Below are 19,158 nucleotides of genomic sequence, written 5' to 3'. Positions count from 1 at the left end.
CATAAGTAATCTAGAGCTGATTTAAAGTGCACAAGAGGATGTGCATAGGTTATATGCAAGTACTGTGCCATTTTACATGGGGAACTTGAGCATCCGTGGATTTGGGTATCCTTAGGGGGAGGGGGAGGGAAGGGTCCTGGAACTGATCCTGAGCGATGACTTTTCTTGATCCGTGTTCTTTATCATATAAAAAGCTTCCTGCCTTCCACTCCGTTTTGCCGGTCTCCAAATGCAGATTGTCCCCTTCATGAAGTGTTAAAGTTTGTATCACCTAACTTGTCTTTTTAAATTATTTTTTTTTAGGAGTAGTTTGCTTTTCTTGTAGTTTCTTTATCTGGTTTTGTATCAGGATAATGCTGACCTCATAAAACAAGTTGGGAAATGTTCCTTGCTTCTATTTTATGGAAACACTTGTGTAGAATTGATCTGTTTGTTCCTTAAATGTTTGGCAATGAAACCATCTGGGCTGTGTCCCATCTTGATCACATTCTAGCTGCATATCATTCCCAAGAAAGCTGTCTCTAAGTAATGATCTGTAGCCATGTAAGTCCAGAAACTTCTGTCAAGTGCAACCAGAATCGATTTGACTCAAGGGACTGCCTCACGCTAATCAAATGAGACTGATTTTTTAAGCCTGAACTGAGCCAGGCGCTGTAACAAGTGTTTTATATTAACACTACTTTATGTATTCTGTAACCTAGAATCCCAGTAATTACCATGAGGGACATATCTCTCCAGTAACCAAAATATGTGTGTCCTCCATGGAGAGCAGGGGTTCAGCACAGTACTGCCCTGGGCCAGGTTCAGCTTGCCGCTTGTTTTGTTTATTGGAGCACAGCTATGCATGTTCGCTTATGCGCGGTCTAGGATGCTTTGTGCTACGACAGCAGGTAAGTGAGTAGCTGTGACAGACTGTGTAGCCCACGAAGCCTAAAATATTTACGTTCTGGCTCTCTGGCCACTTACAGACAAAGTTTGCTGACCCCTGATGTAGAGCAGTGATTCTCAACCCTGGCCACATACTGGAATCACCTGGAGAACATTTGAAAAACTACTGTTGTCCGCCTCCCACTCCCAGCAATTCTGACTTGGTTGGCCTGGGCTGGGACCTGGGCATTGGCGGTGTTTAAAACTCCCCAGCAGTTCTGCCCAGCAGCCAAGGCTGAGAACCACTGGCCTAAAGTAAGGCTTGGTATTTGTATGTGTTTAACTGCCCGCCCATGCTGATTGTCTGAGTGTGCATTTAGGAACGAGAAGCACTTACCTAGGGCAGTAGTTTCCAGATCTGAATGTGTGTCTGTCACCTGGGGAGATTTCTTTTCATAGATTCTAAGACCCCACTCCAGTCCAAGTGGATTAGAATCTCCAGAGATTTTTAAAAAATTCCTCAGGTGGTCCTGAGATACAGACATTTCTTTAAGAAAGACTGAACTTAGGGCACCTTATTGTTATTAGCAAGATTTTTGGATACTGAGTGAGTAACCAGAGGATTATTTAGTGAGCATAGGAGTGGAGAAAAGGGGTTCCTTGTGTTGTGCAGTACAGGCTATGGAGGATCCTACTGTATAGTCCAGCCTCATAGAAACGGAAATACACCCTCCTGAGTGATGAAAATATTTATTTCTGTTAGATATGGTATACCTAACTGCCCTTGTACAGTCCTAGATGAAAGGAACATGTTTTTCCTTTTGGTTCCTCTTTATATAGATGCCATAAAAACAAGTCATCCATTAATATTCTTTGTTCAGATAGTTAGATAATCAGGTCACATTACAGGAGGTTAGATAATAGCTTCCCCTCCACCCCTGCCACCCCATGTCTTGGCTAAATACCCCCATCAGCTTGCATGCTTCTCTAGGCTCCTGGCATCCCATTTGCTAATGATCTCTTAGGACAGACCCTTTGGAGATGGCTAAGCCCATTCATGCTGTGTTCTTACCCTGGGCTACCCCAGTCCAGTCCCCTTATACACTTACTGCATCTCAAATGGTCTTTGCTCAACTGAGAAACTATCTGTTAATCCTCCCACTGTATTAAACATTCCCATGTGTGTTCTCTTCACTTCAGGTGGAATGTGTAAAATCAGGGAAGGTTGAGCTGGAAGGGACTTTGTTATAGACCTTATCTAACCTCAAAAAAGTCAATCTTATGGGCAGTTAGTTGGGTACTGGTAGTGCTTATGTGTTTGGGGGGGCACTTTATACTCTTCTTGATACAATTCTCAATATTGGATTTATAATCTGTCACACCCTTCTGTGAAGAACCTCAGCAGTGCCAAATCCATCTCTGTGTAATCCTGTTGCTTAGTGGTAGCTGAATAACCATGGTCAGGTGAAGCCTGAGACTTGCCTTCCTTGTCCATAAAATGGGAAAAAGGAAGATCTGCTTTGCAGGGTTATTAAGAGGGTAAAATAACTTGACATAGCATTTTGTAAACCATAAAGTACTTTTTATTTTGTTCTGGGAAGAGCATTGTACAGGAAGTAAAACAAAAATCAATCCGTCAGTCAATCTGAGAATAGCCCAGAAGACATTAGCTAAACCTGAAGGGAATGGTCTTGGAAAAAAGAATTTCCAGTCTTTTAAATTGTGAGTGCTATTTGCTGGTCAAGCAATCATTGATTACCTTACAGGAAAAAGCCGTAAACAATGTTATGAAACAGAAGACTACCTACTTTCAAGAGATTACAAAGGAGTTAATCAGCTAGGTGTACTTCAAGACATTTGTGTTATTATATATGGAAACTTAGAAAATGGGAGATATTGAAGGACCTGTGAAAATGCCATAAAATATAAATGCATATGGGCTACATATTTTTCAATTTATTTGCAAGGCTGGCTTAATGACTATGGCATGGTATCAGTGGTTACTCTCATAATGCATTAAATATATAGCTTTAAATGATTTTTACAAGTGAAAACAAAACTCTGTGTTCATTTAATTCAAATTTTATTGTGGATATAATGAGGAATCAAAGATTGTCCCTGTCCTCAAGGTGCTCATTGTCAAGTAGGGGAACAAACATTACAAGACAAGGGAAAATGCTTGGATGGCAGTACCCAGAGAGCTGTGGGGGCCCTGCAGGGACGGGGGTGGGGGGGTGGAGGTGGGCAGGAGGGGAGGGTAGAAATGTTCGGAAGGGACACGGAGGAAGCGGAAGCAATGCCTTGGCTGAGATTTAAAAGTTTCAACGTAGGGAGGGAAGAAGGCCCAGTGGAACCTTGTGTGCAGACAGGAGGCAGGAGAGGATGCGGTGTTTTCAGGGACCATGGTGGTCCCAGGATGAGTATAAGGCAGTAAGAGATGGATACCCTTTGACAGAAAGAAGGAGTGAATATTGACTCTGTAAGTACTAGTTACTTTACATCATGATTGCCTGTTTACTCAGTTTTTACATTTCTGTAGGAACTATTTGTAATCTCTTTTTTCAGTCACCCCTGTGTTACTTATGGAAATATTATCATGCCTGTCACTGATGAAACATATTAGGAAAAGTGAAAATGTATTCATTAAAGTGCTTCCCTTTGAAGGATATTGCAGCTACTGAGAGCTTTGACTATCACTAACACCTTGATGGGCTCTAAAAAACAAAGCATTACCCAAGTAGAAGAAAATTACATTATGAATACTTGAAACTTCTATCATTCTCCTATAAGCGACTGACATCATAATTTTCAACAGTTATGCCTTCAAAATCTTTGAGAGGGGTCAAAAAGTCATTTTGCAGATGAAGAAACTGAGTCAGACAAAGAGTTCTTCTTGGTCTTAATGTGAGAGACTGGAGTATATCAGGGAGATTATTGCTTTTGATTGTATCAGATTTCTTAGTCCCATTTTATACCGATAAGTTTCAGTTTCTTTGGTAAATCCCAAAGTGGGAGGTGTCTTGAGATTTGTTCTTTTATCTACTGGGAATATGTCACGTGGTCTTCATAAAGTGCTCAAAGTGCACGGTGCTGTAAGAAGCTAGAGCAGCAACTATTTCTGACTGTTTAGTTTAGAAGAAAGGACTTGCAGCATTGATTATTCATGAAGTACTTATTGTGGAGCTAGTTTACATCCTTCAGAAGTCAAGAGTATATGATATGAGCATTTGGATTTTTTTTATTCACAATTAATCATCTGTCTGAAGTGTCTTCGCTGGATTCTTCTTGTATAAGAAGGACATAGCTTCCCGCATTCCTGCTGATGCACTTGACAGCACTGCCAAAGCAAATAAGACATCGATTAAGGCAATACATAAATAATAAATAATCTGTATTCCATCTTTTCCCTGGTTACATGGCTTTTAATAAATTACACAAAGAAGGAGGATACTGGTATTTTGAATCTAACAGGCTTGTTATGCATAGCTTTCTGAAAATAAAAATTAAAAAAATCTACATGAGTTCTTCCCCTTCCAGATCCCTAAAATGTCCATCTGTCCCATTGTCTCCACCACATAGTCCACATAAAATAGTTGTAACTAAAGCTATTACTGAAGTTCATGTTTAATACCTATAACTGAAGCTAGGATAGAAGACATCAGGAAATAATGAAAATAACCTGCAATTTTAATTTTAAAAATATTGAACAGATTAAAAAAAAATCTCAGAAGACCAGCTACATTTACACTAGATGCATTATTAAAAGCACAATGACCTTTAATCTCTCTGCACTGATTTTTCCAATTATAAAAGTTATATGTGTTCATAACAGAGTATTTATAAATATATGAAGAATAAAATTAACATGACCCATTATTCTACTTCCCATGTAATACAGTTCTTACTAAAGTCATTGTTCATGATACGGATGCACCATCCTTTACTTAACCATTTCCTGTTATTGGCCATTTTGGTCATTAAAATATTTTTTGCCATAATGAACTTGTTTATATGTAAATTTTTGACATTTCTGATCATTTCCTCAGGATAGGATTCTCAATGGGATCACTGGTTCAAATACCATGAATTTTTTTGGGAAGCTTTTGATACATGTTCATGAATTGCTTTCCAAGAACGATAATGCCGAATAACACTACTCCCAGCAAAGTATAAGGCTGATGGTCTCATCACGTGCTCACTAGCAAAGCATGGAGTTTTAATTTTGCCAATTCAATAGGTGATAGTCTCCTTTTCAAAAGATACCTAGTAAAAATAGCTTTTCATCACAGTTACAGAGGAACCGTAAATACTATTGTAGTCCTCCTAACACAGATCTAGGTATCAGCATCCCACTGAGACAGTATGTACTGAGGTCCTACTCTGAATAAGACGCAGGCCAGCCCTTTAAGGAGTTCACAGCCATGGCAGAGTTTAAAGCCTGTGTGGATAGATTCTGTTCTCCCTCCCACGCAGCCACAGCCCACAGTGCTTAGGGGAAGGCAGATGCCAGACCCTGTGCCCCACCTTCTACCCATCCCCATCACCCTGCTCTGCGGCAGCCGTGTGAAATGGGCAAGCCCAGCAGAGGCAGGTTAATGAGCTCTTAGCTCAATGCTTGGGCCCCAGAGAATGTGTCAAATATATTTGCTTGTGCGTTTTCACAACCACTTATCTAGTTGGCTTACACATTTTGTTCATTGAAAGGGACAGGGAGAATACATATTTCTTGTAAGTTTATGCCTCTGGTCTTTTTAGTCTATGTACTATTCACAAATAGAATTTTGTAGTTTGTATTTACTTGGATATTTACATTTGAAAAGGAAATCATCAAATAAGCCAACTCTCTGTAAAGGAAAGAGAATTCTTAATATCCAGTGCATGCTATCTGCTCTTGTCATTTACCCAAGGATCTGTATTAAAGTATATCTTCTTAGAGTAATCTGTGACCTTCAGGGGATATTATACTGTAGGAAGTCATTGTTTGAATGTATATATATGTATATACATATTCATAGAATATATGTGTATTGAATATACATATGAATATATATGTACTGATAATACATATATATTCTTAGACACTAAATTCATCAGTTGTTCATATTTAAAGATAAGGGGTAACTTCTCAGAGTCTCTGTCTAACCCAGTGTTTCTTTCTCTTAGTCCTGGTTGGCCACACCACTGTCTCTTTCTTTCTAAGTCTCCAAAATTATTGACAGATGTCTTCATGTCTAAAAGTTCTTGAGAAAAGTACATTCCAAGGCAAAACTTCAACAGATCTATGTAATTGCACTGGTGAGGTCAGGGAATTCAATCCATCTATCCTTTGATAAAAGGATAAAAAGTAATGACATACCATAGACTGATGGCTGGAATTAGTAATAAAACAGCGGAGAGCAGAAAGACGAAGCCTTTGTACCAAGCAACAGTGGCTGAATAAATTCCGTTGAAAGTAGAAACTGCAGTGATTCCGCCAAGTGTTTCTAAGAAAGCGAGACAAGCGAACATGGTGCCTGTTTGGGGTCAGGGTGTGGAGGGAGAGAGAGAAAAGGCTGAGTTACAAAACAACAAACAAAAATAATGCAGAAAATGGCTACTCAGTGAAAAGTGCAGCCCTGGGGGCACTGCTTGGTGAAGGAAAGCTACTCCCTCAAAATCCCTGAGAAGGCAGTCACCCGTTTTGTGGGTGAAGAAATGGAGCTCAGGAGTTCTCCCTGGACCTGGTGTGAGAGGAGCTGGAATCAGTACTTCCAGGGTCCGTGCGGCAAAGCTAAAAGGCACTGGAAGCTGAGACGTGTGGAATCTGCCGCATCTCCCGTCCCTGCTACAGCCTAAGACGCAGCCCCACCTGCCCCTGAGGTTCGTGGTGCCACCTTCCACTCTCAGTCCCTGCGCTAATCTGGGACACACCTGCAGGGGCAGGATGGCTCCCAGGCAAGCAACGTCCCACCCACCGGCCCTCTGAAAGGTCAAGTCAGATCTGGCAAGAGTGACAGGCAAGGCAGAGAGATAATCTTCTTACCATACATTCTGCAATTTGAATTTGCTCTCTTCCTCCAGAGTAACAAAAAGTTCAGTCACACGAGATTCCTGTGTGACTCATCAAGTAACTACATAAGTGCCCGGTGCTCTAGTGAAGGTTATGCCACAGTCTGACATTGAGTGATTCTTTAAAACGTATTTTTCTGTCTTACGTGCTTACAACTGGCTCCCCTCTGAGGGGACTCTGCTGTCCTTCCCGCTTGCCACATGCTGAGTGTGGGAAAGGGCAGGCCATGGAGCATTGCTTAAGAAGCCTGAAATGGCTGCATGGTCGGCCCAAGCTCACAATCAGAGAAATGGTCATTATTCTACAAGTTTTGAATTTAGTCTGGAATCCAAGACCATACTGACTGAAGAGTGAAACTTACGAAAGACAGCTGGTCATCTTGATGTGCTTTTTTTCCTCTTTGTCAAATTCTGCATCACTACAATTGTGGCTGTTCTCAGCTCTCTGTGGCTTCCGTGGCATAAGTTCCTACGTAGTTTCTGCAGACTCTTAAGCCATTGCTTGTTCCCTACTTTGCCAAGTTTACTTTTCCATGACAAATTGTAATATATTTTTCTTACAGACAGTGCAAATCCTCTAAATAATTGTGTTTGATTGGACTGATAGGAAGGAAAAGGGCAAGCTTGAGGATCTAGCTTGGTTATAGTTTACACGTCTAGACTTTAACTTTCCCCATGGTCTTGATCTTTTAGACTGTGTATTGATTTTTATCTATTTAAACTTTCACTTTATTATACATATTCTCCATACATTGCTTCAAAGTCTTCACTGAACAACGGGACACATGTTCATAAAACAAACATCTCTATGCAGAATGCTGGGTTATCAGAGATATGTCTTCTTTTGACCAAAATGAAAGTTCTGTCAATGTCAAGGGCACATATGCTTTTTTCACTGCTGTGTCCCCAGGGCGTAGCTGTGCTGGCACCTGGTAGACATTTAATATATATTTGTCAAATGAATGACTAAAAGCTTCATTCAAGGGCAATTACCAGTCATCAAGTAGCGTATGGACTTACTGCCGCTATGATTTATGACAATACAGGAAGTTAGTTTAATTGGAAAGAAGTTCTCCTAGTTATGTATCTACGTTATTGTTTCATTTTATTTCTGACCCCTTGCTACAGCCGGGGACAGGTGGTATGGTGCTAATCCTATTATGCAGCCGCTTGAGTCCTTTCTTGTTGGGAACTCGGTCAGGCCGTGCTGTGTTCTGACAAACAACCATCTCATGAAGTAGCTCTAGCTTGTTGCTGAACTTCCCTGAGCAGCACAACTTATGATTACTTCATTTCTTTTTAGTGCGAAATTATATTCCGTTGGACAGACACACCTCATTTTGTTTATTCATCAGTTCATGGACATTTGCATTGTTTATGCTTCTTGACTGTTACAGATAATGCTGCTGTGAACGTGTGTGTACAAGATTTTGTGTGGACATGTGTTTTCATTTCTCTTTGGTATATACCTAGGAGTGGAATTGCTGAGTCATAAGGTAACTCTGTTTAACTGTCTGAGGAGCTACCAAACTGTTTTGTAAGACGGCTGCACCATTTTACACTCCCACAGCAGCGTATGAGGGCTCCAGTTTCTCCACATCCTCGCCAACACTTCTTAGGGGCTTTTTCATCTTGGCCATCCTGGTGGGTCTCACTGTGGTTTTGATTTGCATTTCCCTGATGGCTAATGATGTTGAGCACTTTTTCATGTGTCTGTTGGCCATTTGTACATCTTTGGGGAGATATCAGTTCAAATCCTTTGCCCATGTTTTAATTGGATTTTCTTGTTATTGCTGAGTTTTAATAGTTTTTATATATTTTGGATACAAGTTCCTTATCAGACGTATAATTTGCAAATATAGTCTCCCATTCAGTGGGCTGTCTTTTCACTTTCTTGATGGTGTCCTTTGAAGCATAAAAGTTTTTAATTTTGATAAAGTCTAATTTATCTATGTTTTCTTTTTTTGTTGTGCTTTTGGTGTCGTATCTAAGAAACCATTGCATAATTCAAGGAAGCAGGTAGGTTTTCACATACTGTAGTTTTAATATTCCTAAGTGGTTTTCCAATTAATCCTCATCACACAATCTATAAACAGCTGTGTGAATATGTGCTACATCTTATGAGTGGAAAAGAATCAAGAAATGTATTTTCAACCTTATTGAATTATGCAGTCTTCTCCAGTGTTGACTAAAGGGCCATAAGTACAATAGCATAATTATGAATTATTCATAAACACTTGATATGAACATTTGCACCAGGCTAAGACATGGAACAAAAGAAAGCTCCAAGGTCTCATAATATTCATATGATCAAAGCAAAAGGAGGTCAACCACATATGCCTAGTATCTAACAAGTACCCAGTCCTAACTAGAGATTTAATTTTTGTTTTCCTTCTGTACTGGTCATTCTCTGTCCTCCCCTTCAGCTGTTGGATCTTCTGTGCCCTGCTCTGTGCTCGGGAGGCTGACCCCACAGATATTATGACTTGGACTTCCTTGGACTTGGTCAGTGGGGTCCCAGAGGAGAAGGCTATGCAGTTTCTTCTCTGCTCCCTCCCTCCTTGGGCCGTCCTCTCCTCTGTGCTGCCCTTCCCTGAAGTCTCTTGATTGAATCAGCTGAGTGGGATGCTGTTTTTTCTAGGACTCTGACTCAGGCCCAGCTCTGACATTTGGGGGATCCAGCGTAAGAATACAATTAGAGGCCTACAAGTTCTAAGTATTTAAAAGTTATAATTCTGGGAGTTCCCTAGTGGCCTAGTGGTTAGGATTCTGGGCCTTTACTGATGTGGCCTGGGTTCAATCCCTGGTCGGGGAACTGAGATCTCGTAAGACGTGTGGCACAGCCAAAAAAAAAAAAAGTTATAATTTTGACTAACGGACTGTTAACTAAGGTATGTTCTGTCTCCCTACTCTGAGAAAATACCTTCCTAATGATTTGGAGGTCAGACACAAACTTAGAATTCTCAGACGTTTTAGAGTTCCATGTGGAACATGACAGCCCTGGGAGAGCTGGCCCTCACCCTCCAGTCCCCAGCCTGCAGGCTGCAGCCACCCACATCGTATTCTACCTCTTGTTCTGCTCAGAAAGGGTCATTTACACGTGGGTGTAGACACCCCGCCCTGCGATTCCGAGGTTGGGCCAGACCCTCCTGTAAAGAGTCACCCTTTGGCTACCCCTTTGGTGTACAGGAGAGCACAGTGGGGTCACAGTCTACCCTCAGGAGAACAGGTCTGAGAAAGAGGATCATCAAGGCATTCACTGGATATGAGCTGTTCAGCTGGGAGTTATGGGGACCCACATACACGTACCCAGAGCGTAGCCTAGAAGGGGGGAGTGTTGTGGGCTCCCAGGGGGCATATCGCCTGGCCCTGAGGTCTCCTCTCCCCTTGGGGCGGGGCAGCTCCAGAGAAAACCCTCTAAAGCACCAGGCCCGGGGCAGGGGCTCCCTTGCTTGAATATAAGCTCTCCTAACACAGACCCTACCAATTCCAAAGGAGTTCTGTGCAGAAAAAGGGTTGTAGAATATCCTGAAGAATCAAACACTGATTGTACACAGATATGAGTTGGTACAGATCATAGATTCATTCTGTTCCTTAAGCAAATTAAACTCACCTTGTTCAGTAGAACGAACCACTTTTGATATCATGGACCGTAGAACAGAGAATGGCACAACAGTGAAAAGGAATGGCAGCCTGACTGTGAGAGGAATAGTCGCAAATTACTGGCTGAATCAGAAAACTAAGGGTCCATTTTAAAGGTGGAACACTTAATCTCTAAATACTTCATTTTCTATAAGCATCTTAACTCATTGCATCTAACGGCTGAATTAATTAATGGTAGAATTCTGTTTAATGAATTAAGATAGACTATAGACACGTCAGTTTAAGATTACTCTCAAGTTTAAGTTTACTCTTAAATTCTTATTCTAGTGCAGAGAACAAGAGTTCATGGAAGTTACAGGTCCAGATCTTTATAATCTGCCACTTGAAATGGATCTGTTTCCCTAGTTATTAGAGTAACGTCATGTTTAGCAGGTTGTGACTGTTAATAAATTTTTTGTTTTCTGTTTTTGCTCTTTCAGACTTGGCATTCTCATCGTTAAAATTCTTTTATTATATTGATCTACTTATTGGTAAATTGGTTTCTTCTTCATCTTTGTGGGTGAATAATTTCACGAACACAAGTTGCCTCTGCTCTTAAATTATGTCCCTTAATAGTAGCATTTTTAGTTATATGACAAAATGGTAAGATATTACATTTGCAGACCAATTTATGTTTTCATCATGTTTTCACATATATTAACTTACTTGGAGTTGGCAACTCCAAGGGAAACAGGGAGGGAGAACTGGCATTTACTGAACCCTTGGCATTGCACTAAGTGGTTTACAGTTATCTCTTCTAATATTCGTTATAACCCTCTGACTTAGGTACCACTATGCCCATTTTATAGATGAAAAAACAAGGGCTCAGAGTAGTTCAGTAACTTGCCCAAGGTCACCTAGTGCTGTAGATGGAAATTAAGCCCAATTCTGTTTGGTCACTCTGCTTCCCTGCAAGGTAGCAAGAGGTTAACACTGCCTTTGTAGAAAAAGACTAAATTGGATCTTTCTTGAGGTCCCACTTTAACAGATCCTTTAACCCTTTCAAACACAGTATCTCACTCAAGCCCTAGTTAAGGAAGCAGTCCTATTTGCCAGAAAGTGATTCCTCAAAAGCCAATTCATGAAATGACCAATTTGCTGAAAGATCAATTTGCAAAATCTTCTTGAATATATTCAATGAATTTTTTTAATGTATCTTTTGAGTATACTTTAGACACTTGTCTTAAAACTGTAGCCTTCTTAGCATCATTTTAAGAAATATTCAAGTTGGTGAATGCTATTTTGAAGGACTGATTCACAAGAAGAATGTTCCTCAAAACAATTTTTTGGCAAATGTGCAAATTTGGAAAATTGTGGTTATTCAACTTTTTTTTTTTCTTTAAAGTCAGTTGGTTTTCAGCTTCTGGAAAGCTAGCTTTAAACAAATTACCTTTACTTGAACTAAAATGCATTAAATAGAGAATTTTATATTAAAGTTTCTCACCCAACAGACTAAATTCATTTTATGTAAACATCAATACACAGTTCTAGGCTACATTTGTAACTTACCTAAAAACATCATCAATGTTGTTCTGGCAAAAGCAGTCATAGCCATTCCTACCATGGTGGTAAAAATTCCAATGAAGGCCATGTGAATATCTTCCATACAATAAGAAAAAAGCCATATTCCTAGGAAACTGCTGAAAAAAGAGACACTACCCAACGCTGATCCATAACCTATTAAAACTTCATCCCAGCAGAGCGGTGAATCCAATTCATAAAGGATAAAAATGGGGGAAATGCCAGCTGTCACGAAAAAATAAGTGATCATTGTAAAAAGCAACAAACAGAGCAAAGATCGTTGCTCACCAGAATTATTTTTAAAAAGCACGTAAGTTCGGTAAAATAAGTTTTTAAAGCCTTCAGTCCATGATACAGAAACATTCTGAGATGAAGGCTCTTTCATCGAATCCTCAAGAAAGAATAAAATATAAATCAAGTTAACAGTAAGAGCCATAGTAGCAATTAAAAACGACCACACAAAACCTAGTTCTCTAATAAAATAGCCAGAAGACAATCCTGTTAATCCAGTGACAATTCCAAGCAGGAAGTCAATTATAGCTATTCGAATTGTTCTTTGTTTCTTTTCTTTACATTGATCAACTATGTAGGCAAAAGAGGCTCCCAGAAGTGTGGTGTAATTGCCACAAAGTGCAACCAAAAATGTAGATGCAATCAAAAGCTGGATTGGAAAGGCAAAATAGGAAAGCAAACAGAGCCAAGCACTGTTTGCAAGAGCACCAACAGAAGACAAAATCAAAGGGAATTTTCGTCCTCCGTGGTCACTATGAGACAGAAGCATGAATGTAGACACGAGACCAGGAATTAACCCACTTATGTCCATCTGCAGATTAAAAAGAGACACTTTTTTCTGAACTTCCTGCAAATAAAGAAAAAGAAGACAAAGTGTTTACAGAGGCTTATACAATATGCCTAAAAATACCCTGGTACATACTTTTTCTTGATATTGCCAGTAGGTCAGGGATGGGGAATCTCTAGTGCATGGGTTTGATATAGCTTAAATCTTCATCCAGTTCACAAGGCAAATATCAAGAGGTGATACAATCATCAATGCTCAGTCACAATATTCAAGTACCACAGTGGAGACATTAATCCATAAAAATAAAAGTGTGTGTATTGGTGTATGTCTGCCTTATATAGAGGATCCGCAGAACCCAAGGCCTCAGGGACTGGTTATGTAATGACTTCTCCTTCTTCTGTGAACAGTTAGCACTAAGGGATCATGACCACTGTTCTAAAGCAAGAACGGTACCCTTTCCCATGATACACCTTTCTGTCTAAAGGGGAATGAATATCACATGTAAACATCGTATCTGATAGGCATTTAGATAGAGCTCATTGTCCTTTCCACGTGTCTCCACAAATATTCCTTTATTTACTAAAAATTAAGATAAAACTCGAAGAGGAGCTTTGTATTGACTAAAGATGGTAGCATGCCATGAACTAAGGAGTGAGCTAAACTCAACTTTCCTGAGGCCCCAAACAACTACGTACCACGTGGATTGGCAGATATAACAATCGTGACACTAGGTATATGATGGGAAGAACTTGGGGTGATTTAAAAGCATTTTCTTCTCACCACTTTTCTGTATTTTCCAAACTTTATATTAAAGGATATGTGCCGTTTCTATAATGGAGATTACTAAACTCATTTTAAAAAAGATTTATTCATGTAATATTTAGAAAGCACCCTAAAAACCACAAAAATATGATTAACCACAGAAATATCAGATACTGAATTAATGGCTTTTTAAAATAGTGAGCCTATTTTTATTTTTATATATTTATATAATTCAAGCCATTCCATGTTGCCAGGAGATGTTCTGGTCACTCAAACCCCAAACTTCAGTCATCTTTGCTTGTAGCCTTTCCCTTCGTCCATGCCCCCCAACACAATCTATCCTGTCCCACTAAAGTTGCTCACTTTACCTTCTTGATGGTCCCATAGTTGCCACTTGGATGACAACTCCCATTGGTTTTCACCTGGACCACCCTGGCATCTAACTGGTCTCTTCATTCAATTCAGAATATAATGTCAATCTTACCACTTTGCAGATCACAGACACTACTGCTGGGCACATGTTGCATAGCACCACAGCATACTATCGGCATGTCTCTCACCTGCTCAGAAGCTGCAGTGTCTCCCCACTGCCTGGGAAAGTCCACACTCCTTAGCCTGGTATTCAAGGCCCCTGAGACGTGGCCTGATCTCATCTTCAGCGTTATCCCCACTCTCCCCCCAGATACGGTCTATGCTCAGGCACAGTCCATAGTCAGGTCCCACTTAGATTTCCCTGAAATTCTCAAACGGGTCATCACTCCTTTTTCTGAACCTTCTCTGAACCTTCTCGTAGAACAGTTATCATTCCCCAGCTGTATTTTTTTGTGTATTGATTAAGAGCTTGAGCTCTGGAGTCAGAGGAATCTGGATTCAAATACAGTCAGTTCTGTACACCACAGTTTGAGTGGTCTTTAAAAACACACATCAGCTCGTGTCACTCCTCTGCCAACCCCCCAGTGGCTTTCCTTACACTGGAATAAATGCAAACTCCTTGCCACGGCGAGGGGCGACCCCACGTCACGGAGCCTCTGATTCATCTCCCCTTCCTCACTCCTCTCGGCCGACAAGCCATTCCACAAACCTCCATGCTACTTGCTGTTCCCTCTGCCTGATCGTTGCACAGCTCACTTCCTCAGTTCAAAACCACTTCCTCAGAAGGGCCTTCCCTGACCACTCAATCCAAAGCAACCCCACTAATCCCGCCCAGCGCTCCAGCCCCTTATCCTTGTTGTTCTTCTCCTTAGAGACTCACCGGCTCCTTGACAGGAAATTATATTTTATTCGATCTGTGCATTGTGTGACTTCCCTCCTACAATCTAAGCTCCCGGCTAGGGTGAAACCTTGTCCTCTTCACCATAGTATCACCAGCTCCAAGAACAGCGCTTCCAGGGAGGGTAGGTACTCAATAGACAGATTGATTAAATGAACAAACCATCGAGTAAAATAGGCCTCTGTAGCTTGCATGCTCTGTGTGATCCTGACCAAATGACTTGTCTCTGTAGCTTCTTCATCTGACCAGAGGGAACGTCAACAGTCCCAACCTTGCAGGCTGTCAGGAGACTTAAAGTCAATATAAGGTGCTCCACACAGGGCCCACATACAGTCAGTGCTGTTTCATTTTTACTAGGTTAGATCTTTTGAGCTCATCTTTGTATCTCCTACAGATATAGAAGCCATCAAGTAAATATTTATTGAATAAATAAATGAAACAGTTATCGTTTAATCAACTCCTCAGCAAGATGTTCCAGTGTGGGGTTCCTCCTCCCATTTCCACGTCTCCGCCTAAGTCCTGTCCCCTCCTTTTTTCCTACTGTCATCCCAACCCAGTCTGTTACACAGACTACTCACCTCATCTGCAAACCATGTTGTGAATTTCAGATCTTAACAAACTCAAAGCATATTTCAACCATAAATCAATGTTGAGACAGAAGAAATTGTGTTTGAACATTATAAACTCTGGAGAATTTTGTGTTACGTGTTATAGTAGGGTAGATGGGAGAAATCAGAGTAAAAAAAAAAAGCTATTTCCTATACAAGATTGAACAGAATGACAAGGTACTGAGACGGGGATAAACTAAGGAAAGTGCTATCAATTTTAAGGAAGGCACAATTTCATAGGCTAAAATGCATATATTCCAGTTGAGCAGAAGGTATTCCTTACCTGCTGGTAACCAGGGATTGTGTTATTAAAAGGTTTATAAATAAATTCCTGAGCGAGAACAACTTCATGATCTGTTGGGTGACCCGAAGTTGTCCCCTCCAGCGGCAGAGTCCCTATCTTGAAAGCTGCCTGAAGAGAACAGGCCACAGTGGCCAGTGTAACACTTCAAAACGAATCATTTACAAGGGAAGGAGAGGGCGGTAAGGGGCTTAAAAATTCCTTCCTCCACAAAAGTCAATAGACATCCCAGAATTCCCTACTCTCTGCCCTTTGCCAAGAGTTTGCTTCCACAGCCTTGCCACTTTGTTAAGAGGCCTTTTAGAGATTAATCTCATCGCCCAAGAGAAGTATGTAGTTGTACTTACAGTCACAGGGCTCAGAAAACTTGAAGATTTGAAAGATAGGTTAGATCCATATCCATATGAATATATATGTTATATATACCTTAACCCCAGATAGATTGAAAAATACGACTTTCATCCAAATAGACTTTCAAAATGTTAAATATAAGTGAAATCGCTCCGATTATTCTTATATTTGTACCCTGAAATTCATGACACTATCTTGCATACCAATACGTATGTAAGTGTGTATATTTGTTACGTGGGAAGGTTAAATAAAAACAGCGTAACAGAGGTTCAACACATTGTATTCTTACACACAACTGATCTTTTGGGAGAGATCTGAGAAAAATCTGAGCTGAAAAAATCATTTATTTATTTTATCAGGGGCTGACCCTGTACTATGACATCTCTTATTTTTAGGGTTACAAGAACAGTCCACAGATCTCTTAAGTGGAAGCTCACAGAACAGGGAACATTTGTTCTCGGATTTAAAGGGGGCAGAATATTCTCTGAGAAGCTGAGCAGGGACAGGATCCAGGGAAGGGGTCAGAAGGAGGTGTTCCTCTGTCCTAAGGAGCGAGTGGTGAGTGGGTCGCCACGCCCTGTCCCAGTTGTGGGTGGGATGGTTTCTGGTTCCCCAATCTTAGAAGAAGCACCTGTAGCTCTAGCACACCGACTGTAAGGCAAGGATCTAGGGCGGTATGTTCTCTTGAACATTAATCCAGTGAAACAGCAGGCAATCGATCAAAAAATTTGGCAGAAATCTTCAAAATGAGACCCCTGCTCTGGGCAGTGGGGGGCTTTCAGCAGCTGGGTTAGGCAGGGAGCGGGGCCAATACTCATCACCTGCACAGTCACAGAGGTCACCAAAGCAGCTGGACCAAGGCCCGTCTCCCGTCACTCTAGAGGGTGAGGACAGCCGACCTTTCCAGACACTCAAGTCCTCTCCTCTGTCCCTCCCACTGCTCCCAGGGGGCTGGTGAAGGAACTCACAGTATGAAATGGAGAAACTGATGAACCTCTGGAACCTTCTTACTCCCTGGAGATACATACATGTAACAGGAAACATTCTTAAAGGGAGACAAAACCAAGAGGCGAGCCCCTTGTTGGCCCTTCTGTTTTTATGACCTCACTCTAGGCCAGAACCTTGATATCTGCATGGCTGTTCAGAAATAATCTGTTCTTTTCTCCATGGGTGCAGATGACTCAGAGTCCCTTAGACTCTTTTCATCTTTTGACTGGGGAAGCAGCACCACTCTTTTGCCATCATAAAATATTCCCAAGGGGGAGAGTTCAAAGTTTACAAGTGTGGTTGTTTTTCAGGCATGGCGGTGGGGGGGGAATTTCCAAATCTGGATGCTCTCTCTGCTTTGCATTTGGACACTGGTAGACTGGTAAAGACTGCCTAAGGGAATGGAGACTGGCGCCCTACCTCCTGGGGGAGGAGGCTGGACCTGGGGAAGGAAGGGCTCTGGAGTATCTGGCTGAACATTTTCAGTGTCCTCAGAGCGCAAGTGGGTGCTCCCCACCCCCCATATCCTCACACAGATGCTCCTCAGCACTGGGGGGTCAAACTGATTTGATAACACCGAATGATGGATGACGAATGCCACCCTCACCCCATGACAGACCCTGGCGCCGGGCCCACAGTCTTCAGGGATGGTCCACTTTCTGGGGTCACTGAAAACTGGGTCATGCCCGTGAAGCGGAAGCGGGTAGGGAGGAAGTGGGCAAGGGAAAGGCAGGACCCATGCTTCACCCGCCCCCTGGCCACCAAGTACCATTCCAGCCTGCCCTGTCCCAACTGTCAGGCTTTCCGTGGGGAAGAAGAAAGGAGACAACCACGGAGGAGATGAGACTGCCCTGACATTTTCTGAGACAAAGGAGAAGAGCCAGTGTCACAGAAGAAGGGGGTTTTAAGTAGAAGAGGCAGATTAAAGGTGTCAGGAAGCTTCAGACAGAAAGGAGAATAAAGGCTTTTGGTTTGAGACTTAGGGGTTTTCGTGTGACCCTTAAGAGATCAATGTATGAGGAGTGCAGGATCCTCTTTCCTTTAAAATCCTGTTGCACATTCCCTTTTTAATACATGTTAGGAATATTTTAATTTCTTACCTCCTGGAATGTGAAAATTGGGCTGCTTTTGTTTTTTGCACACTCAGAAACATTGCTATCGGGTGCAATGCTGTAGTTGCCTGTTTCCTCCCATACTCTCCTGTACACGTATTGTGTTGTCAGTGGAGCAGTCAAAGTCATAGCAAATACACTGAAGCAGATGGCAGGTTCCACAAATGGAATCTTCATCTTGCTTGGGTAGGCAGCTGAAATTCTATTAAGAAGAAAAGGAGAGAGATAATCAGCTGCACTCTTATCTGAGAGGCTAGATTTTCAATGATGGGGAAGTTGGGGGAACTTTGTGGAGTACACAAGCAAACTAGGGAACAGAAAGCAGTAAGCACTTCCTAAGACAACAACAACCTCAGACTGTCATACTTAGCATTTTTAAGAGCTGGACCTTTAAGGACTCAACCCGCCCTTGAGATGATTCTTTAAGATAGTCTTAATAAGCTGTCTACCACTTTGGCTATCCAGTGGTCACACTACAATTCCCACACTGAATACTGCCAGCTGGTTTTCATAAGGGAAACAGTGAGGTTGCTCTGGGGACGAGACAATTACGTAATTGTTTATTATTGATTTTGCTGCTTGTGAACAGCGGACAGGAAGGGGGCCTTTAAAAAGCAGCTTCCAATCGTAAGGGTTTGTTTATGTTGTTTTAACTCACCCCACGGTCACAGTCTTCCTGCCGATCTAGGCGCGGGTCTGACCGTTTTCGGGGCCGGAGTCTCGGGGGCTGTCTCTTTTCAGGGGCTCCTGGGCAGCAAGTGCGCACGGAGGCTGGGTCTGCGCCGCCGCGCTGGGATGGGAAGGGGAATTGCCGCTGAATTCGACCAGATGCACAGGTCGGGAGACCGCAAGCCTGATTTTAAAGCAAAACAGGAGAGGGCACTTCCGCG

General features: G+C 41.7%; 1 protein-coding gene across 2 annotated transcripts; it reads right to left on the bottom strand.

Moving 5' to 3' along the window:
* Positions 1-2,933: 2,933 nt before the first annotated feature.
* SLC46A3 (solute carrier family 46 member 3) lies at positions 2,934-19,066 on the bottom strand. 2 transcript variants are annotated; one of them, XM_067713584.1, is made up of 6 exons: positions 18,927-19,066; positions 18,257-18,470; positions 12,067-12,937; positions 10,529-10,612; positions 6,224-6,380; positions 2,934-4,204 (listed from the first exon to the last, which is right to left on the bottom strand). In XM_067713584.1, the coding sequence occupies exons 2-6, from the start codon at positions 18,443-18,445 to the stop codon at positions 4,120-4,122; spliced, it is 1,386 nt and encodes a 461-aa protein (XP_067569685.1). In that variant the 5' UTR covers positions 18,446-18,470; positions 18,927-19,066; the 3' UTR covers positions 2,934-4,119. The 2 variants fall into 2 exon arrangements, with proteins under 2 accessions (XP_067569685.1, XP_067569686.1); XM_067713585.1 differs by lacking the exon at positions 10,529-10,612.
* Between the last annotated feature and the right edge of the window lie 92 nt (positions 19,067-19,158).

This window comes from Pseudorca crassidens, chromosome 18 (assembly GCF_039906515.1).
Source record: "Pseudorca crassidens isolate mPseCra1 chromosome 18, mPseCra1.hap1, whole genome shotgun sequence".
Classification (NCBI taxonomy): Eukaryota; Metazoa; Chordata; class Mammalia; order Artiodactyla; family Delphinidae; genus Pseudorca; species Pseudorca crassidens.
Note: the sequence above shows the minus strand (reverse complement) of the source record. Positions and strands in the feature narration are given on the sequence as shown.